We start from the raw sequence: 27,114 nt of genomic DNA, 5'->3' as shown, positions 1-27,114 counted from the left end.
TGTTTCACCTATTCCTCTCCTTATTCTACAAATTATATATCTTTCTTTGACTGTCTAAACTCCTGCCACGAGACTGTGGCACCCTCTTACCAGCAAACCGAGATCTTCTACTTTGGGGATTTCAATGTTCACCATAGGGAATGGTTGAATTCCTCACGTTCTCCATTCTTAATGATGTAGTGCAAATTATCTCCCACCCTACCCATATTCCTGACCGCTGTGACCACTCCCCTAATATTCTGCATCTGTTTTCCATCTCAAGTCCATCCCGCTGTAACTGCACAATCTTGCCTCCAGTTGGTTCATCTGATCACACAGTTATTCATGTATCTATTTTAATGGTGCCTCCTTCCTCCAGCAGCTCCTTTTGAGCATAAATACTGGCACCTTAGCAAAGCTGACTGGAACATCATATGTAACTTTTCTTACTTTTTTGGGGGTAAATTACTATGTTATGTGGTGATGCTTCTGTCTCTGCTTAAAACATATCAGAGGTTATTCTTGCAGAATAACCAAGACGACTTTTTTTTTCAATCCATTTTTCAATTGTCCCGGTTCTGAGGCCATTCAAGCAAGGGATCAGGCTTGGAAAAACTCTCCTTCCTCTTCTGACTCCCATTCAGCTTTTATCACTGCCCATAACCATTGCAAGTACATTATCCGTGAGGCAAAGCATTCCTCTATTCAAGGGAAGTGCAATAACCTTTCCTCGTCATCCACTGATAGATCTTTCTGGTCTTAAGCTAAGGACATATCCTACAAGTTCTGTTGCTCTGCCTTTACTACACTTTTCTTTTATGGTACTATAGGTTTCTCTCCTATAGACAGGGCAGCTCTCTTTGGTTCCCATTTCTCTCCCGTAGACAGGGCAGCTCTCTTTAGTTCCCATTTCTCTCCTGGAGACAGGGCAGCTCTCTTTGGTTCCCATTTCTCTCCTGTAGACAGGGCAGCTCTCTTTGGTTCCCATTTCTCTCCTGTAGACAGGGCAGCTCTCTTTGGTTCCCATTTCTCTCCTGTAGACAGGGCAGCTCTCTTTGGTTCCCATTTCTCCTTTAACTTCACCTTCAGCTTAACATTCCTTTACCCCCCTGATGCTCCTCTACTTGTCCAATGCCCCTCCTGTATCCTCTTTTTGGGTTATCTGAAAAGCTCTTCCTTTGCTGGATATGCACAACACTTATGGTCCTGATGGCATCCATTCCCATGTACTGAAAGAGTGTGCTTCTGAACTTGCTTATCTGTTCCATTTCTGTTTAAAAATATAAACTTTTCCTTCTTCATGGAAGCATGCATTAATAAATCCCATCCCTAAGAAGGGTGACCATTCTGATCCCTTTAACTATTGTCCTATTGCTTTAACATCTATCACATCCAAAGTCTTATCTCTCCTCAATTCCCATATCCTTAAATCTCACTGTCTTCTCTCTGACCACCAGTATGGCTTCTGTAAGGCAAGATTCATTGGTGATATTCTAACTTATTTTAGTAATGTCTGGTCATCATCCCTGAAAGATTATGGGGAGTCAAGTGTAGTTGCCTTTGACTTATGCAAAGCTTTTGACTGGGCATGGCATCAGGGTCTCATCTCGAAGCTCCCTCCCTTACTTTTCTCCTCATCAAGCTTTCTGTCTGGCCGATATATCTCCATCAACCGTGGTGTCCCTCAAGGTTCTGTCCTGTCCCCTACACTTGTTCTTTTTGTCAATGATTTCTTCTCTTCCACAGATAACCAAATGCACTCATATGCTGTTGACTCAACACTGCATTCATCCACATCCTTCAGTTCTGCTCTTTCTCTCACTCATTCTACATCTTGTCATGACGCAGCTTCCTCAGATTTGGACAGGATATCTCAGTGGGGCAGATGAAATCTACTATAGTAAAGTTTGACCCCTCCACAATCATAACCATCTCTCTTTTGAAAACTCACAACTCTCATCTCTCCTTTGAAGGTTTTGTAATTCCTCCTCTTGACTTAATGAACATACTTGGCATTACGGTAACATCCTCTTTATGGAAATAGCTAAGTCTCCTTCTAGGAAACTACTTGTCCTGTTTAGATGTCAGCATTTCTTCTGAACAGTTGCTCCTTTTATTCAAAGGATAGATTCATTGTTGTATGGAGTATTGCTATCACATCCGGGGTGGTTCTAGCTCTACATTCTTACTTGACAGTCAAGTCAAAAACAGTCTCACACATAAACTCTCCCAGGCTAACTTCAAAACCCTCTTGCCCAGTGCCACATTGTTTTTTACATTCCCTCTTCTGCATGTATTACTTTGGTTTTTGCTCTTGGAGCTTGTGTGCCCCCGCAACTAGCTATACCATGCAATACTTGGTAGGTTGCTGTGTGACATGATTACCATGTGGCCATTGGCATCTCAAGCGTGGTTTGTCTCGAGTTACATAGATACACAAACCAAAGGTCCAAATGAGTTGCTCTGGCCATAATGCTAAAAGCTTTGGAGATCTACCTTCTCATGTCTTTCCCAATAACTCTGAATTGGCACATTTTAAAAGAGAGGTTTTTCACTTCCTTGAAAATTCATAAATACTTTCCGTTGTGTCTTCTTTTTCCCATTCATTATCCTCTCTTTATTTTCATTAAGGCCCGGTCTTGATGTAGACTTTTGTCCATGACTAGTTTCTCCATGAGAGAGAGAGAGAGAGAGAGAGAGAGAGAGAGAGAGAGAGAGAGAGAGAGAGAGAGAGAGAGAGAGAGAGAGAGAATATACAGAGTAGATGACAGACATGTATTTTGGGACAAGTAATGAATAAATAAAATAGCATTTTTCTGGAAAGTAAACTAACAGTGGATAAAATAAATGCTTGGACATTACTCATCTCAAGCAACATTTGAATAAATAAACTAAGTAAGAAGCATGAAAAAGAAAGACACACATGTATCTAAATAATGTTGATCCACAGTGGTACTTTGGGGTAAGCAAAATCTTCATAATTCATGTGAGAATTAAACATCTCCCAAGCTTTCACCTGTTTTCCGAGACCTCTTCAGAGGAATATCAAAAGAGTATTATATGAAGTTATATGACCAAATATAAAAGGAACAAGGCTTTTAGCCTGACCAATCAGAACCTGACTGATTTACCAGTCCTTGAGGGACATATTGCCCGACCTGACCTCGGGTGAATTAAGTCCAGGCTATGGTCCTGTATTGCTTTTTTTATATTTGGTATATCCAGATGCAATTTATCAATAAATCATTGAGTCTTATATGTCCTTACTACTAATGACTTTTATTGATGCAGTAAGTTTTGAATTAATCGTTCTCATATGTCTAAATATCTGGAATATGATGTTACCACAAAGGTAAAACATTGACCTAAAAGAGAATATACATTTCTGTGTTATAATGGAAGTCAGTAGTTTTTATTTTTTTGTCTTAAACTGATTTAAGGAAAGTTTCTGTAGTTTGGTACCCTTTTGTGAATCAAGGAAGAGGTGTAGTGTTTCTGTCCACACCTTGAAGACAAAAGATGTCAAAGAGTGGCTAAAGTTAAGAAGTGTATCAGGTTTGGTATTGTAGGAAAACCATAAATTAAATTTTGTCATATGAAATACATTGTTGATAAAATTCTTGGTTACCAAGAAAAACATGATAATTGTATGTTGAAATTGTACGTGTACTTTAGTGTAAATTGTCAAAATGTGATAAACTATATCCCATGAAAATGGTACTGGTAGAGTTGACTGGTGTGTTCCCATGCTCTATACTTTGGGTGAATATAGCTAAGTAAAAATATTTTTATAATTATTAGAATTAACGGGCATGCCAGATTAAAAACAAATAGTTGTGCAATATGTAACAACATTGAAAGGGACATGTCACTAGTGAGGGACCTCCATAAAATACAATTTTAATTTTTTCCTTTTTAGGATAATGTCTAGTAAGACCAGTAGCATAATTATCAAAAGTAGTGAATAAATGGCGAGAAAAAAAAAGCTGAGAATTGAACACTTCTAGGTCATGGAGCGGTGAGGCCTGTGATGCTTGCCAAACCTGCTGCCTCCTCCTACACATTCCTGGTATGAAGAAATGTAAATATATGAACTTTGTGTATCACAATGTTAAAAGATGGCTTGAGGATGTAGGTCTGGGTAGATGAAGAGACTATATGCACCAAATTCACCCATTGGAATTTGGGAAGGAGTTACTGGTAATGAATTATTACAGATTCTTGTATTAGACTCGGTTATACCAAGTTACCTATGAATTATTGTGCTATAGTAATTCATTAACAGGGACAGACTCGTGTGTGTGGTAATAAGTTCTTATGTAATTAAAGATTTTCTTCTTATGCTAGAAGGTACTGCTATATTGTATTCCATGTAATGCTTCATGATCATTTCTGTATCCTGTAAAGGCTATAAAACACTTCAAAAAAGAGAATTTCATTAGTTTTGTATTTCAGGTTGGAAACATCTTCATCCGTGTTTTTATGGAACTGGCTCTGCAACTATGTGGTGGTTCATCAACAACAAGGTTTGATTGGTGTGTGGACTCTGTGTTCCACCATATGTGGCATACTCAAGCAAGGGTTATAAGGGAAGACAGAGGTATGGGTACCAACATCCTGTCACCATGTGTCATCCCCCAACAGTGTCTTTGTGGGTTGGTAAAAGAAGACGATTTGAAATACAAATATAATGGAGGATGGCATCCTGTAGAGTTTCAACACCATGATCATACTGTTCAACAATCTAGACTAAATAAATGGGTAGGACAAAGCAGGGCAGATACTTGTCCAAGAGTACCAGATAGTCATAGTATTAAATCAGATATTGAGGGTAGAAGTAGTTGTGATTCTTTAGTCAGTGACTTTGGGTCCCATAACCTGGACTTGGAAGCAGATAGCTTGGAGGAGTCAAGAGAGACAACTGTAGATGAAGTGGATAGTCTTGAGAAAACTGTAAATAGTCAGGAGGAAGAAATTGACAGTTTAGAAGGAAAACTAGAGAGTTTAGATGCTGAAGATGTGGATAGCCTAGATGACATGTTAGAGAGAGTGGCCGAGCCAAGTAAGTTTAAGGATAAACCATTTAAAGGCAAGCTCGAGGCTCGGGCAGAAGGTGCATTATATGACAGTTTCCCTGCAAAGTACAATGCTGTAAGACTCTCCCTTGAAGGTTTTACACATTTATTTCACATTGGTCAGTGTGTGTTTGATAAATGAAAATTAAAATTATTTTAAGACTCCTGTATATAAAAGTTGCAGCTCTTTATATGCCTTTCAATCCCTTGGAGGAAAAGTAACCATCTTGGGATATGGGTGTCAATAGAAAAAAAATTGGATATGAAAAAGGTTAGAAAGGATGAAAGAAATCAATGATTCATGTAATGAGAGACTTGGGCTGAAGGAAAGAGAAATGAAGCTTTTAAAATTTGAAAAATGTGTCCCATGACCATGAGATTCTCCAGAATAAGACATGCCACCAACTTGCCTTTCCTACTTTTGCTAGCTGGAATATCAGATACACAGGTAACTGCATTGGAAGAATTTTGATTTACTTTTACTTTTCCTGCTTTACTGATGCAGCATGAGCAACAAATGAATAATGACTTCATTAGCACACACCCACCTTCTTGCTATAATGTACTGAATCTAAAGCCTGCCATTCACAACCAAGCCCCACAGACTGTTTCATGGTTTGATAATTATAATAATCATATATAGTAGCCTCAAATACTACTACTAGCATTACTATAACCTAGGAATAGGAGCTAAATACTTTCTACATTTAATCCTTCAACCATTCCACCAACATGTACTTGAATTAAGATTTCCTGCCACAATAAGAAGGCTAAGATCTTGGTTAGGGTATATGGTTGCTGAATGCATTTGTAGGACACATGCCTTCCAGGCATGTGCATATGATGCTGCCATGGCCAATATTTCCTTACTTCTGGGGCCTGGATGTGGATAGGGAGCTGTGGTTTTGGTGCATTATACATGACAGCTAGAGAATGAGTGTGAACAAATGTGGCCTTTTTTGTCTTTTCCTGGCGCTACTTAGCTGAAGCAAGGGGTAGCAATGCTGTTTCCTGTGGGGTGGAAGAGCGCTAGGAATGAATGAAGGCAAGCATAAATATCTACGTGTGCATATATGTAAATGTTTGTGTTTATATATATATATATATATATATATCCCTGGGGATAGGGGAGAAAGAATACTTCCCACGTATTCCCTGCGTGTCGTAGAAGGCGACTAAAAGGGAAGGGAGCGGGGGGCTGGAAATCCTCCCCTCTCGTTTTTTTTAATTTTCCAAAAGAAGGGACAGAGAAGGGGGCCAGGTGAGGATATTCCCTCAAAGGTCCAGTCCTCTGTTCTTAACGCAACCTCGCTAATGCGGGAAATGGCGAATAGTATGAAAGAAAAAGAAGATATATATATATATATATATATATATATATATATATATATATATATATATGTTAATATATATATATGTGTGTGTGTAAGGGTGTTTATGTGTATATATATATATATATATATATTATTATTTTTTTTTTTATACTTTGTCGCTGTCTCCCGCGTTTGCGAGGTAGCGCAAGGAAACAGACGAAAGAAATGGCCCCCCCCCCCCATACACATGTATATACATACGTCCACACACGCAAATATACATACCTACACAGCTTTCCATGGTTTACCCCAGACGCTTCACATGCCTTGATTCAATCCACTGACAGCACGTCAACCCCGGTATACCACATCACTCCAATTCACTCTATTCCTTGCCCTCCTTTCACCCTCCTGCATGTTCAGGCCCCGATCACACAAAATCTTTTTCACTCCATCTTTCCACCTCCAATTTGGTCTCCCTCTTCTCCTCGTTCCCTCCACCTCCGACACATATATCCTCTTGGTCAATCTTTCCTCACTCATTCTCTCCATGTGCCCAAACCACTTCAAAACACCCTCTTCTGCTCTCTCAACCACGCTCTTTTTATTTCCACACATCTCTCTTACCCTTACATTACTCACTCGATCAAACCACCTCACACCACACATTGTCCTCAAACATCTCATTTCCAGCACATCCATCCTCCTGCGCACAACTCTATCCATAGCCCACGCCTCGCAACCATACAACATTGTTGGAACCACTATTCCTTCAAACATACCCATTTTTGCTTTCTGAGATAATGTTCTCGACTTCCACACATTCTTCAAGGCCCCCAGAATTTTCGCCCCCTCCCCCACCCTATGATCCACTTCCGCTTCCATGGTTCCATCCGCTGCCAGATCCACTCCCAGATATCTAAAACACTTCACTTCCTCCAGTTTTTCTCCATTCAAACTCACCTCCCAATTGACTTGACCCTCAACCCTACTGTACCTAATAACCTTGCTCTTATTCACATTTACTCTTAACTTTCTTCTTCCACACACTTTACCAAACTTAGTCACCAGCTTCTGCAGTTTCTCACATGAATCAGTCACCAGCGCTGTATCATCAGCGAACAACAATTGACTCACTTCCCAAGCTCTCTCATCCCCAGCAGACTTCATACTTGCCCCTCTTTCCAAAACTCTTGCATTTACCTCCCTAACAACCCCATCCATAAACAAATTAAACAACCATGGAGACATCACACACCCCTGCCGCAAACCTACATTCACTGAGAACCAATCACTTTCCTCTCTTCCTACACGTACACATGCCTTACATCCTCGATAAAAACTTTTCACTGCTTCTAACAACTTTCCTCCCACACCATATATTCTTAATACCTTCCACAGAGCATCTCTATCAACTCTATCATATGCCTTCTCCAGATCCATAAATGCAACATACAAATCCATTTGCTTTTCTAAGTATTTCTCACATACATTCTTCAAAGCAAACACCTGATCCACACATCCTCTACCACTTCTGAAACCACACTGCTCTTCCCCAATCTGATGCTCTGTACATGCCTTCACCCTCTCAATCAATACCCTCCCATATAATTTACCAGGAATACTCAACAAGCTTATACCTCTGTAATTTGAGCACTCACTCTTATCCCCTTTGCCTTTGTACAATGGCACTATGCACGCATTCCGCCAATCCTCAGGCACCTCACCATGAGTCATACATACATTAAATAACCTTACCAACCAGTCAACAATACAGTCACCCCCTTTTTTAATAAATTCCACTGCAATACCATCCAAACCTGCTGCCTTGCCGGCTTTCATCTTCCGCAAAGCTTTCACTACCTCTTCTCTGTTTACCAAATCATTTTCCCTAACCCTCTCACTTTGCACACCACCTCGACCAAAACACCCTATATCTGCCACTCTATCATCAAACACATTCAACAAACCTTCAAAATACTCACTCCATCTCCTTCTCACATCACCACTACTTGTTATCACCTCCCCATTTGCGCGCTTCACTGAAGTTCCCATTTGCTCCCTTGTCTTACGCACTTTATTTACCTCCTTCCAGAACATCTTTTTATTCTCCCTAAAATTTAATGATATATATATATATATATATATATATATTTTTTTTTTTTTTTTTTTTTTTGCCGCTGTCTCCCGCGTTTGCGAGGTAGCGCAAGGAAACAGACGAAAGAAATGGCACAACCCACCCCCATACACATGCCTTGATTCAATCCACTGACAGCACGTCAACCCCGGTATACCACATCGCTCCAATTCACTCTATTCTTTGCCCTCCTTTCACCCTCCTGCATGTTCAGGCCCCGATCACACAAAATCTTTTTCACTCCATCTTTCCACCTCCAATTTGGTCTCCCTCTTCTCCTCGTTCCCTCCACCTCCGACACATATATCCTCTTGGTCAATCTTTCCTCACTCATTCTCTCCATGTGACCAAACCATTTCAAAACACCCTCTTCTGCTCTCTCAACCACGCTCTTTTTATTTCCACACATCTCTCTTACCCTTATGTTACTTACTCGATCAAACCACCTCACACCACACATTGTCCTCAAACATCTCATTTCCAGCACATCCATCCTCCTGCGCACAACTCTATCCATAGTCCACACCTCGCAACCATACAACATTGTTGGAACCACTATTCCTTCAAACATACCCATTTTTGCTTTCTGAGATAATGTTCTCGACTTCCACACATTCTTCAAGGCTCCCAGAATTTTCGCCCCCTCCCCCACCCTATGATCCACTTCCGCTTCCATGGTTCCATCCGCTGCCAGATCCACTCCCAGATATCTAAAACACTTCACTTCCTCCAGTTTTTCTCCATTCAAACTCACCTCCCAATTGACTTGACCCTCAACCCTACTGTACCTAATAACCTTGCTCTTATTCACATTTACTCTTAACTTTCTTCTTTCACACACTTTACCAAACTCAGTCACCAGCTTCTGCAGTTTCTCACATGAATCACCCGCCAGCGCTGTATCATCAGCGAACAACAACTGACTCACTTCACAAGCTCTCTCATCCCCAACAGACTTCATTCATACTTGCCCCTCTTTCCAAAACTCTTGCATTTATATATATATATATGTGGATGGGCCATTCTTAGTCCCTTTCCTGGCAACGGCGATAAAAAAAAATTTATATTTAATTATTATTATTATAATCGCTGTTTCCTGTGTTCGTGAGGTAGCGGCAGGAAACAGACAAAGAATGGCCCAACCACTTATATACACATAAATGCCTATACATGTACATATACATTCACATACACTGATATACACATGTACCTATTCATGCCTTCCTGGATCTACCCTGCCCCATAGGAAACAGCATTGCTACCACCTGCTTCAGCGAGGTAGCACCGGGGAAACAGACCAAAAAAAGCCACATTTGTTCACACTAAGTCTCTAGCTGTCATGTGTAATGCACTGAAACCACAGCTCCCAATCCACATACAGGCCCCACAGACCTTTCCATGATTTACCCTAAACACTTCACATGCCCTGGTTCGTGTATATATATTTCATACATATTCACCATTTCCCACGTTAGTGAGGTAGCATTAAGAACAGAGGACTGTGACTTAGAGGGAATATCCTCACTTGGCTCCCTTCTGTTCCTTGTTTTGGAAAATTAAAAACAGGAGGGGAGATTTCCAGCCTCCCGCTTTTTGAAAATATATAAAGGGTAAAGGGGAAGAGTGGTTTGGATTGTCTTGGAATTAAAGTCAGGGGTTGGTGAAAAGACAGGAGCAAAGGAAGGAGTAGCTCTACTCCTGAAGCAGGAGTTGTGGGAGTATGTGATAGAGTGTAAGAAAGTAAACTCTAGATTGATATGGGTAAAATGGAAAGTGGATGGAGAGAGATGGGTGATCATTAGTGCCTATGCACCTGGTCATGAAAAAAAAGATCATGAGAGGCAAGTGTTTTGGCAGCAGCTGAGTGAGTGTGTTAGCAGCTTTGATGCATGAGACTGGGTTATAGTGGTGGGTGATTTGAATGCAAAGATGAGTAATGTGGCAGTTGAGGGTATAATTGGTATACATGGGGTGTTCATTGTTGTAAATGGAAATGGTGAAGAGCTTATAAATTTGTGTGCTGAAAAGGGACTGTGATTGGGAATACCTGGTTTAAAAAGAAGAGATGGCCAGAGAGTGTTATTTGATTACATGTCACGTGAAAGAAAGACTTTTGGATGTTAATGTGCTGAGAGGGGCAACTGGAGGTGAAGGTTTGTAGAGGTTTTCAGAAAAGATGAGAAAATGTTGGGGTGAAGATAGTGGTGAGAGTAAGTGAGCTTGGAAAGGAGACTTGTGTGAGGAAGTACCAGGAGAGACTGAGTGCAGAACGGAAAAAGGTGAGAGCAAATGATGGAAGGGGAGTGGAGGAGGAATGGGATGTAATTAGGGAAGCAGTGATGGCTTCTGCAAAAGATACTTATGGCATAAGAAGCGTGGGAGGTTGGCAGATTAGAAATGGAAGTAGTGCGAATGAGTGAAAGATGTATAAAAGAAAGAGGCAGGAGGTCAAGAGAAAGGTGCAAGAGGTGAAAAAGAGGGCAAATGAGAGTTGGGGTGAGAAAGTATCATTAAATTTTAGGGAGAATAAAAAGATGTTTTGGAAGGAGGTAAATAAAGTGCATAAGACAAGGGAACAAATGGGAACTTCAGTGAAGGGGGCTAATGGGGAGGTGATAACAAATTGTGGTGAAGTGAGGAGATGGAGTGAGTATTTTGAAGGTTTACGAATGTGTTTTGAAAATAGAGTGGCAGATATACGGTGTTTTGGTCGAGGTGGTGTGCGAAGTGAGAGGGTGAGGGAGAATGGTTTGGTGAACAGAGAAGAGGTAGTGAAAGCATTGCGGAAGAGGGAAGCCTGCAGGTTTGGATGGTAATGCAGTGGAATTTATTAAAAATGGGGGTGACTGTGTTGCTGACTGGTTGGTAAGGATATTCAATGTATGTATGGTTCATGGTGAAGTGCCTGAGGACTGGCAGACTGCATGCATAGTGCCATATTACAAAGGTAAAGGAGATAAAGGTGAGTGCTCAAATTACAGAGGTATAAGTTTGTTAAGTATTGCTGGGAAAATATATGGGAGGGTATTGATTGAGAGGGTGAAAGCATGTACGGAGCATCAGATTGGGGAAGAGCAGTGTGGTTTCAGGAGTGGTAGAGGATGTGTGGATCAGGTGTTTGCTTTGAAGAATGTATGTGAGAATTACTTAGAAAAACAGATGGATTTGTATGTAGCATTTATGGATCTGGAAAAGGCATATGATAGAATTGATGGAGATGCTCTGTGGAAGGTATGGGAGGTAAGTTGCTAGAAGCAGTGAAACGTTTTTATCAAGGATGTAAGGCATGTGTACAAGTAGGAAGAGAGGAAAGTGATAGGTTCCCAGTGAATGTCTGTTTGCGGCAGGGGTGCATGACGTCTCCATTGTTGTTTGATTTGCTTATGGATGGGGTGGTTAGGGAGGTGAATGCAAGTTTTGGAGAAAGGGGCGAGTATGCAGTCTGTTGTGGATGCGAGGGCTTGGGAAGTGAGTCGGTTGTTGTTCGCTGATGATACAGCACTGATGGCTGATTTGGGTCAGAAACTGCAGAAGTTGGTGACTGAGTTTGGTAAAGTGTGTGAAAGAAGAAAGCTGAGGGTACATGCTAAGAGCAAGGCTATTAGGTTCAGTAGGGTTGAGAGAAGTTAATTGGGAGGTAAGTTTGAATGGAGAAAAACTGGAGGAAGTGAAGTGTTTTACATATCTGGGAGTGGGTTTAGCAGCGGTTGGAACCATGGAAGCAGAAGTGAGTCACAGGGTGGGGGAGGGGGCAAAGGTTGTGGGAGTGTTGAAGGATGTGTGGAAGACGAGAACATTATCTCGGAGAGCAAAAATGGGTGTTTGAAGGAATAGTGGTTCCAACAATGTTATATGGTTGCGAGGCATGGGCTATAGATAAGGTTGTGCGGAGGAGAGTGGATGTGTTGGAAATGAAATGTTTGCGGACAATACGTGGTGTGATGTGGTTTGATCGAGTAAGTAATGAAAGGGTAAGAGAGATGTGTGGTAATAAAAAGAGTGCGGTTGAGAGAGCAGAAGAGGGTGTATTGAAATGGTTTGGTCACATGGAGAGAATGAGTAAGGAAAGACAGACAAAGGGGATATATTTGTCAGAGGGGGAGGGAACGAGAAGTAGGAGACCAAAATGGAAGCAGAGGGACAGAGTGAACAAGGCATGCAAGGAATAAAGTGAACTGGAACGATGTGCTATACCGGGTTCAATGTGCTGTCAGTGGATTGAACCAGGGCATGTGAATCGTCTGGGGGTAAACCATGGAAAATTTTGTGGGGCCTAGTTATGGAAAGGGAGCTGTGGTTTCGGTGCATTACACATGACAACTAGAGACTGAGTGAGAATGAATATGGCCTGTGTTGTCTTTTCCTAGCGATACCTCACATGCACACATGGGGGGAGGGTGTGCTGTTTCATGTGTGGCGGGGTGGGGGAATGGATGAAGGCAGCAAGTATGAATATATACATGTATATATATGTAGATGTCTGTGTATGTATATGTATGTATACGTTGAAATGTATAGGTATGTATATGTGCATGTGTGGGCATTTATGTATATGCAGGTGTATGTTGGTGGGTCCGGCCACTTTCGTCTGTTTCCTTGTGCTACCTCTCTAATGCAGGAGACAGCGACTAAGTGTAATAATATAATAATAATATAACAAAATAAAGGCCAAATAATGATCATTTGCAACAACATATTAGATAGAAAAATATAAAACAAACCTGGTGGTCACTTGTTAGCTGTTATCTATAATACTAGTCACAGCTTATGGATTTTACTTGGCTACATTTACATTATCTTTCATTATGTCTGGATAAAATGTTTTTATGAAACTTGGGAAAAAAAAATGATATGCAGGTGGACAGAAAAAAATTAGAGTGAAAAAGGGACTAGAGTCCTCATTCTAAAGCTATGTTGTGAAGTTTCCAGCTTGAAGATGCCTAAAGAAATTAACAAATAATAATGTAAGTACAAATCAAATGACATATACCTCTCAAATTTCCTTTTGTGAATGGAATTACTGACACAAGAAATGCAAATTTTTCCGTTATTGTTGTTGAGGTTGGAGTTCAAAACCAATGCCATTCTGAAGTTGACTGAAATGAAAATAAATACCTTAGACATATCAGTTTCATAACAAAACTGCTTACAGCATAAATCTAGCAGTTGTCTTAAAATGTCTGAAAACTTGAGTTATCAAATACCAAATAACAATGGTACTTGTTGAAAGTTATCATACCAAATAAGATTAGTTTTTATCTTTTATAAACCAGGATAAGTATGTTATTGTTGATTATCCCCAAATACCATATTCAGTAGCATTACACTTTTATTACTTCAGCATTCACTGAGCCAATCATAGTTCCTTCATCCTTTGAGGGAGGATGAAGTTCTAATCGTCCATATGTGCCTCCCACAAGACCTTTGGCTAGACGTTCAGGATTTAGCACCACACACTTCTCCACATCCTAAAGAATAGATATAACATTATGAGACAAGATACTATCAATGAACATTTTGTGTTGGTATACATGTTTGAATGATGGCACAAATACCACAGAAATTAGTCATAGCAACATTCAAGTGGTAAAATATATTTCTTGAAACATTCATGACAACAAAAGGATGAATCCCATACTTACATCAGGTTAAAAAATAACGAAGTGGGTTTAGTCCTTATGTTTAATTAACATCAGAACATGCATATCACCCTAGTAGTAAACGAATAATATTAATTATTATGTACAGTCAGCAAAGAGTTATCTACATCCTTGAGTTAGATGCATTCAAAATGGACACAACTACTCTCCTGTTTCAGTTGGTTTGGTAATCCTGACTGAGATACTACTACTTTCATATTATTTATGCTGACCAATGACCACTCTGTAGAGGAATATTTTTATTTGTTATACTTGATTGCAGATTCCTACATCAGTGAGTTAGCGCCAGGAAACAGACAAAGAATGGCTCATCCACTCATATATATATATATATATATATATATATATATATATATATATATATATATTTTCTTTCTTTCATACTATTCGCCATTTCCCACGTCAGCGAGGTAGCGTTAAGAACAGAGGAATGGGCCTTTGAGGGAACATCCTCACCTGGCCCCCTTCTCTGTTCCTTCTTTTGGAAAATAGAAAAAAACGAGAGGGGAGGATTTCCAGCCACCCGCTCCCTCCCCTTTTAGTCGCCTTCTACGACACGCAGGGAATATATATATATATATATATATATATATATATATATATATATATCCCTGGGGATAGGGGAGAAAGAATACTTCCCACGTATTCCCTGCGTGTCGTAGAAGGCGACTAAAAGGGGAGGGAGCGGGGGGCTGGAAATCCTCCCCTCTCGTTTTTTTTTGATTTTCCAAAAGAAGGAACAGAGAACGAGGCCAGGTGAGGACATTCCCTCAGAGGCCCAGTCCTCTGTTCTTAACGCTACCTTGCTAACGCGGGAAATGGCGAATAGTATGAAAGAAAAGAATATATATATATATATATATATATATATATATATATATATATATATCCCTGGGGATAGGGGATTAAGAATACTTCCCACGTATTCCCTGCGTGTCGTAGAAGGCGACTAAAAGGGGAGGGAGCGGGGGGCTGGAAATCCTCCCCTCTCGTTTTTTTTTAATTTTCCAAAAGAAGGAACAGAGGGGGCCATGTGAGGATATTCCGAAAAAGGCCCAGTCCTCTGTTCTTAACGCTACCTCGCTAATGCGGGAGATGGCGAATAGTTTGAAAAAAAAAAAAAAAAAAATATATATATATATATATATATATATATATATATATATATTTTTTTTTTTATTTTTTTATACTTTGTCGCTGTCTCCCGCGTTTGCGAGGTAGCGCAAGGAAACAGACGAAAGAAATGGCCCAACCCCCCCCCATACACATGCACATACACACGTCCACACACGCAAATATACATACCTACACAGCTTTCCATGGTTTACCCCAGACGCTCCACATGCCTTGCTTCAATCCACTGACAGCACGTCAACCCCTGTATACCACATGACTCCAATTCACTCTATTTCTTGCCCTCCTTTCACCCTCCTGCATGTTCAGGCCCCGATCACACAAAATCTTTTTCACTCCATCTTTCCACCTCCAATTTGGTCTCCCTCTTCTCCTCGTTCCCTCCACCTCCGACACATATATCCTCTTGGTCAATCTCTCCTCACTCATTCTCTCCATGTGCCCAAACCATTTCAAAACACCCTCTTCTGCTCTCTCAACCACGCTCTTTTTACTTCCACACATCTCTCTTACCCTTACGTTACTTACTCGATCAAACCACCTCACACCACACATTGTCCTCAAACATCTCATTTCCAGCACATCCATCCTCCTGCGCACATCTCTATCCATAGCCCACGCCTCGCAACCATACAACATTGTTGGAACCACTATTCCCTCAAACATACCCATTTTTGCTTTCCGAGATAATGTTCTCGACTTCCACACATTTTTCAAGGCTCCCAAAATTTTCGCCCCCTCCCCCACCCTATGATCCACTTCCGCTTCCATGGTTCCATCCGCTGACAGATCCACTCCCAGATATCTAAAACACTTCACTTCCTCCAGTTTTTCTCCATTCAAACTCACCTCCCAATTGACTTGACCCTCACCCCTACTGTACCTAATAACCTTGCTCTTATTCACATTTACTCTCAACTTTCTTCTTCCACACACTTTACCAAACTCAGTCACCAGCTTCTGCAGTTTCTCACATGAATCAGCCACCAGCGCTGTATCATCAGCGAACAACAACTGACTCACTTCCCAAGCTCTCTCATCCCCTGGGGATAGGGGATTAAGAATACTTCCCACGTATTCCCTGCGTGTCGTAGAAGGCGACTAAAAGGGGAGGGAGCGGGAGGCTGGAAATCCTCCCCTCTCGTTTTTTTTTTTAATTTTCCAAACGAAGGAACAGAGGAGGGCCAGGTGAGGATATTTCCACAAAGGCCCAGTCCTCTGTTCTTAACGCTACTTCGCTAATGCGGGAAATGGCGAATAGCTTAAAAGAAAGAAAAAAAAATATATATATATATATATATATATATATATATATATATATATATATATATTATTTTTTTTTTTCATACTATTCGCCATTTCCCGCGATAGCGAGGCAGCGTCAAGAACAGAGGACCGGGCCCCTGAGGGAACATAATATATATATATATATATATATATATATTTATATATATATATATATATATATATATATATATATATATATATATATATATATATATTTTTTTTGCTGTGTCGCTGTCTCCCACGTTTGCGAGGTAGCGCAAGGAAACAGACGAAAGAAATGGCCCAACCCACCCCCATACACATGTATATACATACGTCCACACACGCAAATATACATACCTATACATCTCAACGTATACATATATATACACACACAGACATACATATAAACACATGTACATAATTCATACTGTCTGCCTTTATTCATTCCCATCGCCACCTCGCCACACATGAAATAACAACCCCCTCCCCCTTATGTGTGCGAGGTAGCACTAGGAAAAGACATCAAAGGCCACATTCGTTCACACTCAGTCTCTAGCTGTCATGTAGTAATGCACCGAAACCACATCTTTCCACTTCCAATTTGGTTTTCCACTTCTCCTTGTTCCTTCCACCTCTGACATATATCCTCTTTGTCAGTCTTTCCTCACTCATTCTCTCCATGTGACCAAACCATTTCAAAACACCCTCTTCTGCTCTCTCAACCACACTCTTTTTATTACCACACATCTCTCTTACCCTTTCATTACTTACTTGATCAAACCACCTAACACCATATATTGTCCTCAAACATCTCATTTCCAGCATATCCACCCTCCTCCACACCTCTATCTATAGCCCACGACTCGCAACCATATAACATTGTTGGAACCACTATTCCTTCAAACATACCCATTTCTGCTTTCCTAGATAAAGTCCTCGACTTTCACCCCCTCCCCCACCCTATGATTCACTTCCGTGTCCATGGTTCCATCCTCTGCCAAATCCACTCTCAGATATCTAAAACACTCCACTTCCTCCAGTTTTTCTCCAATCAAACTTACCTCCCAACTGACTTGTCCCTCAATCCTACTGTACCTAATAACCTTGCTCTTATTCACATTTACTCTCAGCTTTCTTCTTTCACACACTTTACCAAACTCAGTCACCAGCTTCTGCATTTTCTCATCTCCCAATTAACTTGTCCCTTAACCCTACTGAACCTAACAACCGTGCTCTTATTCACATTTACTCTCAGTTTTCTTCTTTCACACACTTTACCAAACTCAGTCACCAGCTTCTACAGATTCTCACTCGAATCAGCCACCAGCGCTGTATCATCAGTGAACAACAACTGACTCACTTCCCTAGCCTCCATAACAGACTGCATACTTGCTCCTCTCTCCAACACTCTTGTATTCACCCCCATAACAACCCCATCCATAAACAAATTAAACAACTATAGAGACCACGCACCCCTGCCACAAACCGACATCTATTGGGAGCCAATAACTTTCCTCTCTTCCTACTTGTACACATGCCTTACACCCTTGATAAAAATTTTCACTGCTTCTAACAACTTACCTCCCACACCATATATTCTTAATACCTTCCACAGAGCATCTCTATCAACTCTATCATATGCCTTCTCCAGATCCATAAATGCTACATACAAATCCCTTTGTTTTTCTAAGTATTTCTCACATACATTCTTCAAAGCAAACACCTGATCCACACATCCTCTACCGCTTTTGAAATCACACTGTTCTTCCCCAATCTGATGCTCTGTACATGCCTTCACCCTCTCAATCAATACCCTCCCATATAATTTCCCAGGAATACTCAACAAACTTATACCTCTGTGATTTGAACACTCACCTTTATCCCCTTTGCCTTTGTACAATGGCACTATGCATACATTCTGCCAATCCTCAGGCACTTCACCATGAACCATACATACAATGAATACCCTCACCAGCCAATCACCAACACAGTCACTCCCTTTTTAATAAATTCCACTGCAATACCATCCAAACCCGCTGCCTTGTCGTCCTTCATCTTCCGCAAAGCTTTCAGGACCTCTTCTCTGTTTACCAAACCATTCTCCCTGACCCTCTCACTTTGCACGCCACCTCGACCAAAGTACCCTATATCTGCCACTCTATCATCAAACACATTCAATACGCCTTCAAAATACTCACTCCATCTCCTCACTTCACCACTACTTGTTATTACCTCCCTATTAGCCCCCTTCACTGATAGTACCATTTGTTCTCTTGTGTTACGCACTTTATTTACCTCCTTCCAAATCATCTTTTTTTTTATTTATATATTTATTTTTTTTTTTTGCTTTGTCGCTGTCTCCCGCGTTTGCGAGGTAGCGCAAGGAAACAGACGAAAGAAATGGCCCAACCCACCCCCATACACATGTATATACATACGTCCACACACGCAAATATACATACCTACACAGCATTCCATGGTTTACCCCAGACGCTTCACATGCCTTGATTCAATCCACTGACAGCACGTCAACCCCGGTATACCACATCGCTCCAATTCACTCTATTCCTTGCCCTCCTTTCACCCTCCTGCATGTTCAGGCCCCGATCACACAAAATCTTTTTCACTCCATCTTTCCACCTCCAATTTGGTCTCCCTCTTCTCCTCGTTCCCTCCGCCTCCGACACATATATCCTCTTGGTCAATCTTTCCTCACTCATTCTCTCCATGTGACCAAACCATTTCAAAACACCCTCTTCTGCTCTCTCAACCACGCTCTTTTTATTTCCACACATCTCTCTTACCCTTACGTTACTTACTGGATCAAACCACCTCACACCACACATTGTCCTCAAACATCTCATTTCCAGCACATCCATCCTCCTGCACACAACTCTATCCATAGTCCACGCCTCGCAACCATACAACATTGTTGGAACCACTATTCCTTCAAACATACCCATTTTTACTTTCCGAGATAATGTTCTCGACTTCCACACATTCTTCAAGGCTCCCAGAATTTTCGCCCCCTCCCCCACCCTATGATCCACTTCCGCTTCCATGTTTCCATCCACTGCCAGATCCACTCCCAGATATCTAAAACACTTCACTTCCTCCAGTTTTTCTCCATTCAAACTCACCTCCCAATTGACTTGACCCTCAACCCTACTGTACCTAATAACCTTGCTCTTATTCACATTTACTCTTAACTTTCTTCTTTCACACACTTTACCAAACTCAGTCACCAGCTTCTGCAGTTTCTCACATGAATCAGCCAACAGCGCTGTATCATCAGCGAACAACAACTGACTCACTTCCCAAGCTCTCTCATCCCCAACAGACTTCATCCTTGCCCCCCTTTCCAAAACTCTTGCATTCACCTCCCTAACAACCCCATCCATAAACAAATTAAACAACCATGGAGACATCACACACCCCTGCCGCAAACCTACATTCACTGAGAACCAATCACTTTCCTCTCTTCCTACACGTACACATGCCTTACATCCTCGATAAAAACTTTTCACTGCTTCTAACAACTTGCCTCCCACACCACATATTCTTAATACCTTCCACAGAGCATCTCTATCAACTCTTATCATATGCCTTCTCCAGATCCATAAATGCTACATACAAATCCATTTGCTTTTCTAAGTATTTCTCACATACATTCTTCAAAGCAAACACCTGATCCACACATCTTCTACCACTTCTGAAACCACACTGCTCTTCCCCAATCTGATGCTCTGTACATGCCTTCACCCTCTCAATCAATACCCTCCCATACAATTTGCCAGGAATACTCAACAAACTTATACCTCTGTAATTTGAGCACTCACTCTTATCCCCTTTGCCTTTGTACAATGGCACTATGCACGCATTCCGCCAATCCTCAGGCACCTAACCATGAGTCATACATACATTAAATAACCTTACCAACCAGTCAACAATACAGTCACCCCCTTTTTTAATAAATTCCACTGCAATACCATCCAAACCTGCTGCCTTTCCGGCTTTCATCTTCCGCAAAGCTTTTACTACCTCTTCTCTGTTTACCAAATCATTTTCCCTAACCCTCTCACTTTGCACACCACCTCGACCAAAACACCCTATATCTGCCACTCTATCATCAAACACATTCAACAAACCTTCAAAATACTCACTCCATCTCCTTCTCACATAACCACTACTTGTTATCACCTCCCCATTTGCGCCCTTCACTGAAGTTCCCATTTGCTCCCTTGTCTTACGCACTTTATTTACCTCCTTCAAAAACATCTTTTTATTCTCCCTAAAATTTAATGATACTCTCTCACCCCAACTCTCATATGCCCTCTTTTTCACCTCTTGCACCTTTCTCTTGACCTCCTGTCTCTTTCTTTTATACATCTCCCACTCAATTGCATTTTTTCCCTGCAAAAATCGTCCAAATGCCTCTCTCTTCTCTTTCACTAATGATCTTACTTCTTCATCCCACCACTCACTACCCTTTCTAATCAACCCACCTCCCATTCTTTTCATACCACAAGCATCTTTTGCGCACTCCATCACTGATTCCCTAAATACATCCCATTCCTCCCCCACTCCCCTTACTTCCATTGTTCTCACCTTTTTCCATTCTGTACTCAATCTCTCCTGGTACTTCCTCACACAAGTCTCCTTCCCAAGCTCACTTACTCTCACCACCCTCTTCACCCCAACATTCACTCTTCTTTTCTGAAAACCCATACAAATCTTCACCTTAGCCTCCACAAAATAATGATCAGACATCCCTCCAGTTGCACCTCTCAGCACATTAACATCCAAAAGTCTATTTCTTTTTTTTTCAAACTATTCGCCATTTCCCGCGTTAGCAAGGTAGCATTAAGAACAGAGGACTGGGCCTCTGATGGAATATCCTCGCCTGGCCCCCTTCTCTGTTCCTTCTTTTGGAAAATTAAAAAAAAAAAAAAACAAGAGGGGAGGATTTCCAGCCCCCTGCTCCCTCCCCTTTTAGTCGCCTTCTACGACATGCAAGGAATACGTGGGAAGTATTCTTTCTCCCCTATCCCAGGGATATATATATATATATATATATATATATATATAATTTTTTTTTTTCATACGATTCGCCATTTCCTGCATTTGCGAGGTAGCGTTAAGAACAGAGGACTGGGCCTTAGAGGGAAAATCCTCACCTGGCCCCCTTCTCTGTTCCTTCTTTTGGAAAATTAAAAAAAAAAAACAAGAGGGGAGGATTTCCAGCCACCCGCTCCCTCCCCTTTTAGTCACCTTCTACGACACGCAGGGAATACGTGGGAAGTATTCTTTCAACCCTATCCCCAGGGATAATATATATATATATATATATATATATATATATATATATATATATATATATATATATATATCCCTTCATACTTGCCCCTCTTTCCAAAACTCTTGCATTTACCTCCCTAACAACCCCATCCTAAACAAATTAAACAACCATGGAGACATCACACACCCCTGCCGCAAACCTACATTCACTGAGAACCAATCACTTTCCTCCCTTCCTACATGTACACATGCCATACATCCTCGATAAAAACTTTTCACTGCTTCTAACAACTTGCCTCCCACACCATACATTCTTAATACCTTCCACAGAGCATCTCTATCAACTATCATATGCCTTCTCCAGATCCATAAATGCTACATACAAATCCATTTGCTTTTCTAAGTATTTCTCACATACATTCTTCAAAGCAAACACCTGATCCACACATCCTCTACCACTTCTGAAACCACACTGCAAAGGTTTAAAAAGCGAGATATACATAAGTATACTTATGTAAGTAGGAGAGATGGCCAGAGAGCGTTATTGGATTACGTGTTAATTGACAGGCATGCGAAAGAGAGACTTTTGGATGTTAATGTGCTGAGAGGTGCAACTGGAGGGATGTCTGATCATTATCTTGTGGAGGCTAAGGTGAAGATTTGTATGGGTTTTCAGAAAAGAAGAGTGAATGTTGGGGTGAAGAGGGTGGTGAGAGTAAGTGAGCTTGAGAAGGAGACCTGTGTGAGGAAGTACCAGGAGAGACTGAGTACAGAATGGAAAAAGGTGAGAACAATGGAAGCAAGGGGAGTGGGGGAGGAATGGGATGTATTTAGGGAATCAGTGATGGAGTGCGCAAAAGATGCTTGTGGTATGAAAAGAATGGGAGGTGGGTTGATTAGAAAGGGTAGTGAGTGGTGGGATGAAGAAGTAAGATCATTAGTGAAAGAGAAGAGAGAGGCATTTGGACGATTTTTGCAGGGAAAAAATGCAATTGAGTGGGAGATGTATAAAAGAAAGAGACAGGAGGTCAAGAGAAAGGTGCAAGAGGTGAAAAAAAGGGCAAATGAGAGTTGGGGTGAGAGAGTATCATTAAATTTTAGGGAGAATAAAAAGATGTTCTGGAAGGAGGTAAATAAAGTGCGTAAGACAAGGGAGCAAATGGGAACTTCAGTGAAGGGCGCAAATGGGGAGGTGATAACAAGTAGTGGTGATGTGAGAAGGAGATGGAGTGAGTATTTTGAAGGTTTGCTGAATGTGTCTGATGATAGAGTGGCAGATATAGGGTGTTTTGGTCGAGGTGGTGTGCAAAGTGAGAGGGTTAGGGAAAATGATTTGGTAAACAGAGAAGAGGTAGTGAAAGCTTTGCGGAAGATGAAAGCCGGCAAGGCAGCAGGTTTGGATGGTATTGCAGTGGAATTTATTAAAAAAGGGGGTGACTGTATTGTTGACTGGTTGGTAAGGTTATTTAATGTATGTATGACTCATGGTGAGGTGCCTGAGGATTGGCGGAATGCGTGCATAGTGCCATTGTACAAAGGCAAAGGGGATAAGAGTGAGTGCTCAAATTACAGAGGTATAAGTTTGTTGAGTATTCCTGGTAAATTATATGGGAGGGTATTGATTGAGAGGGTGAAGGCATGTACAGAGCATCAGATTGGGGAAGAGCAGTGTGGTTTCAGAAGTGGTAGAGGATGTGTGGATCAGGTGTTTGCTTTGAAGAATGTATGTGAGAAATACTTAGAAAAGCAAATGGATTTGTATGTAGCATTTATGGATCTGGAGAAGGCATATGATAGAGTTGATAGAGATGCTCTGTGGAAGGTATTAAGAATATATGGTGTGGGAGGCAAGTTGTTAGAAGCAGTGAAAAGTTTTTATCGAGGATGTAAGGCATGAGTATGTGTAGGAAGAGAGGAAAGTGATTGGTTCTCAGTGAATGTAGGTTTGCGGCAGGGGTGTGTGATGTCTCCATGGTTGTTTAATTTCTTTATGGATGGGGTTGTTAGGGAGGTAAATGCAAGAGTTTTGGAAAGAGGGGCAAGTATGAAGTCTGTTAGGGATGAGAGAGCTTGGGAAGTGAGTCAGTTGTTGTTCGCTGATGATACAGCGCTGGTGGCGGATTCATGTGAGAAACTGCAGAAGCTGGTGACTGAGTTTGGTAAAGTGTGTGGAAGAAGAAAGTTAAGAGTAAATGTGAATAAGAGCAAGGTTATTAGGTACAGTAGGGTTGAGGGTCAAGTCAATTGGGAGGTGAGTTTGAATGGAGAAAAACTGGAGGAAGTGAAGTGTTTTAGATATCTGGGAGTGGATCTGGCAGCAGATGGAACCATGGAAGAGGAAGTGGATCATAGGGTGGGGAGGGGGCGAAAATTCTGGAGGCCTTGAAGAATGTGTGGAAGTCGAGAACATTGTCTTGGAAAGCAAAAATGGGTATGTTTGAAGGAATAGTGGTTCCAACAATGTTGTATGGTTGCGAGGCGTGGGCTATGGATAGAGTTGTGCGCAGGAGGATGGATGTGCTGGAAATGAGATGTTTGAGGACAATATGTGGTGTGAGGTGGTTTGATCGAGTGAGTAACGTAAGGGTAAGAGAGATGTGTGGAAATAAAAAGAGCGTGGTTGAGAGAGCAGAAGAGGGTGTTTTGAAGTGGTTTGGGCACATGGAGAGGATGAGTGAGGAAAGATTGACCAAGAGGATATATGTGTCGGAGGTGGAGGGAGCAAGGAGAAGAGGGAGACCAAATTGGAGGTGGAAGGATCGAGTGAAAAAGATTTTGTGTGATCGGGGCCTGAACATGCAGGAGGGTGAAAGGAGGGCAAGGAATAGAGTGAATTGGAGCGATGTGGTATACCGGGGTTGACGTGCTGTCAGTGGATTGAATCGGGGCATGTGAAGCGTCTGGGGTAAACCATGGAAAGCTGTGTAGGTATGTATATTTGCGTGTGTGGACGTATGTATATACATGTGTATGGGGGGGGGTTGGGCCATTTCTTTCGTCTGTTTCCTTGCGCTACCTCGCAAACGTGGGAGACAGCAACAAAGTATAAAAAAAAAAAAAAAATATATGGTTTGCGGCACGGGTGCATGATGTCCTCTTGGTTCTTTAATTTGTTTATGGATGGGGTTATTAGGGAGGTGAATGCAAGTGTTTTGGAGAGAGGGTCAAGTATGCAGTTCTTTGTGGATGAGAGACCTTGGGAAGTGAGTCAGTTGTTGTTCGCTGATGATACAGCGCTAATGGCTGATTCAGGTAAGAAACAGCAGAAACTGGTGACTGAGTTTGGTAAATTGTGTGAAAGAAGAAAGCTGAGAGTAAATGTGAATAAGAGGAAGGTTATTAGGTACAGTAGGGTTGAGGGATAAGTCAATTGGGAGGTGCATTTAAATGGAGGAAAACTGGAGGAAGTGAAGTGTTTTAGATATCTGGGAGTGAATTTGTCAGCGGACGGAACCATGGAAGCGGAAGTGAGTCATAGGTTGGGGGAGGGGGCAAAGGTTCTGGGAGTGTTGAAGAATGTGTGAAAGGCAAGAACATTATCTCAGAGAGCAAAAATGGGTATGTTTGAGGGAATAGTGTTTCCAACAATGTTATATGGTTCTGAGGCATGGGCTATAGATAGGGTTGTGGGAGGAGGGTGGATGTGTTGGAAATGAGATGCTTGAGGACAATATGTGGTGTGAGGTGGTTTGATCGAGTAAGTAATGAATGGGTAAGAGAGATGTGTGTTAATAAAAAGAGTGTGGTTGAGAGAGCAGTAGAGGCTGTATTAATATGGTTTGGTCACATGGAGAGAATGAGTGAGGAAAGATTGACAAAGAGGATATATGTGTCAGAACTGGAGGAAATGAGAAGTGGGAGACCAAGCTGGAGGTGGAAGGATGGAGTGAAAAAGATTTTGAGTGATCGGGGCCTGAACATACAGGAGGGTGAAAGGTGTGCAAGGAATGGGGTGAATTGGAATGATGTGGCATACCAGGATCAATGTGCTGTCAATGGATTGAACCAGGGCATGTGAAGCGTCTGGGGTTAACCATGAAAAGTTTTGTGGGGCCTGGATGTGGAAAGGGAGCTGAGGTTTCGGTCCATTACACATGACAGCTAGAAACGGAGTGTGAACGAATGTGGCCTTTGTTGTCTTTTCCTAGTGCTACCTCGCGCACATACAGGGGAGGGGTTGTCATTTCATGTGTCGCAGAGTGGCGATGGGAATTAATAAGGGCAGACAGTATGAATTATGTACATGTATATATATATATATATATATATATATGTATGTGTCTGTGTATGTATATGTACGTATAAGTTTAAAGGTATAGGTATGTATATGTGCGTGTGTGGGAGTTTATGTACATACATGTGTATGTGGGTGGGTTGGGCCATTGTTTTTCCTGTTTCCTTGCACTTTTCACTGCTTCTAGCAACTCACCTCCCACACCATATACTAAGATCTTAATAGCCTCCACAGAGCATCTCTATCAAGTCTATCATATGCCATCTCCAGATCCATAAATGCTACATCCAAATCCACCTGTTTTTCTAAGTATTTCTCACATACATTCTTCAAAGCAAACACCTGATCCACACATCCTCTACCACTTCTGAAACCACACTGCTCCTCCCCAATCTGATGCTCTGCACATGCCTTCACCCTCTCAATCAATATCTTCCCATACAATTTCCCAAGAATACTCAACAAACTTATACCTCTGTAATTTGAACACTCACCATTATCCCCTTTGTCTTTGTACAATGGCACTATGCATGCATTCCGGCATTCCTCAGGCACTTCACTATGAACCATACATACATTGACTATCCTCACCAACCAGTCAACAACACAGCCACCCCCATTTTTAATAAATTCCACAGCAATACCATCCAAACGCTATAATATTTCATATTATAGCGTTTGTTCTTAATTTGTTAAATTCCTTACATGGCAACTCACTTTTTAAAGATGAAAACACATCTTTAAAACGTGAGCTGCCATGTCAGGAATTTAACAAATTAAGAACAAACACTATAATATGAAATATCTACTGTAGTGTTCTCAGAACAGGTATCTGATTTATCACAATTAAATATTCTTCCCTTATTTACTCTCCCTCCACTATATGGAATCAAATGGCTTGGATGTAAAACATGATTTGAAAAACACAACACCATCCATCTCAGTACTCAGAGAGGATTACAGATAATGATGAACCAAATTTATTATACAAAGTTGACAAACTTTATAAGAAATA

At 41.2% G+C, this 27,114-nt stretch overlaps 2 protein-coding genes across 5 annotated transcripts in view; one reads left to right on the top strand and one right to left on the bottom strand.

Moving 5' to 3' along the window:
• Positions 1-5,243, top strand: part of LOC139764467 (molecular chaperone MKKS-like) — a 91,078-nt gene extending 85,835 nt beyond the window's left edge. For all 3 annotated transcript variants that reach the window (XM_071691020.1, XM_071691019.1, XM_071691017.1), the window contains one exon: positions 4,435-5,243. In XM_071691020.1, coding sequence (XP_071547121.1) covers positions 4,435-5,196 — 762 coding nt within the window. In that variant the 3' untranslated portion in view covers positions 5,197-5,243. The remainder of the gene's footprint in view (positions 1-4,434) is intronic.
• An 8,139-nt stretch (positions 5,244-13,382) lies between these two features.
• The window catches only part of PolA2 (DNA polymerase alpha subunit B), a 77,435-nt gene continuing 63,703 nt past the window's right edge, over positions 13,383-27,114 (bottom strand). Inside the window, exons 8-9 of one of the 2 annotated variants that reach the window (XM_071691015.1) lie at positions 13,830-13,972; positions 13,383-13,600 (exon numbers count right to left, since the gene is read on the bottom strand). In XM_071691015.1, the coding sequence (XP_071547116.1) occupies positions 13,552-13,600; positions 13,830-13,972 (192 nt within the window). In that variant the 3' untranslated portion in view covers positions 13,383-13,551. The remainder of the gene's footprint in view (positions 13,601-13,829; positions 13,973-27,114) is intronic. The other variant, XM_071691016.1, reaches the window with a different exon arrangement.

Source organism: Panulirus ornatus, chromosome 50 (assembly GCF_036320965.1).
Source record: "Panulirus ornatus isolate Po-2019 chromosome 50, ASM3632096v1, whole genome shotgun sequence".
Classification (NCBI taxonomy): Eukaryota; Metazoa; Arthropoda; class Malacostraca; order Decapoda; family Palinuridae; genus Panulirus; species Panulirus ornatus.
The sequence above is the reverse complement of the archived record's forward strand: the minus strand, read 5'-3'. Positions and strand labels throughout refer to the sequence as shown.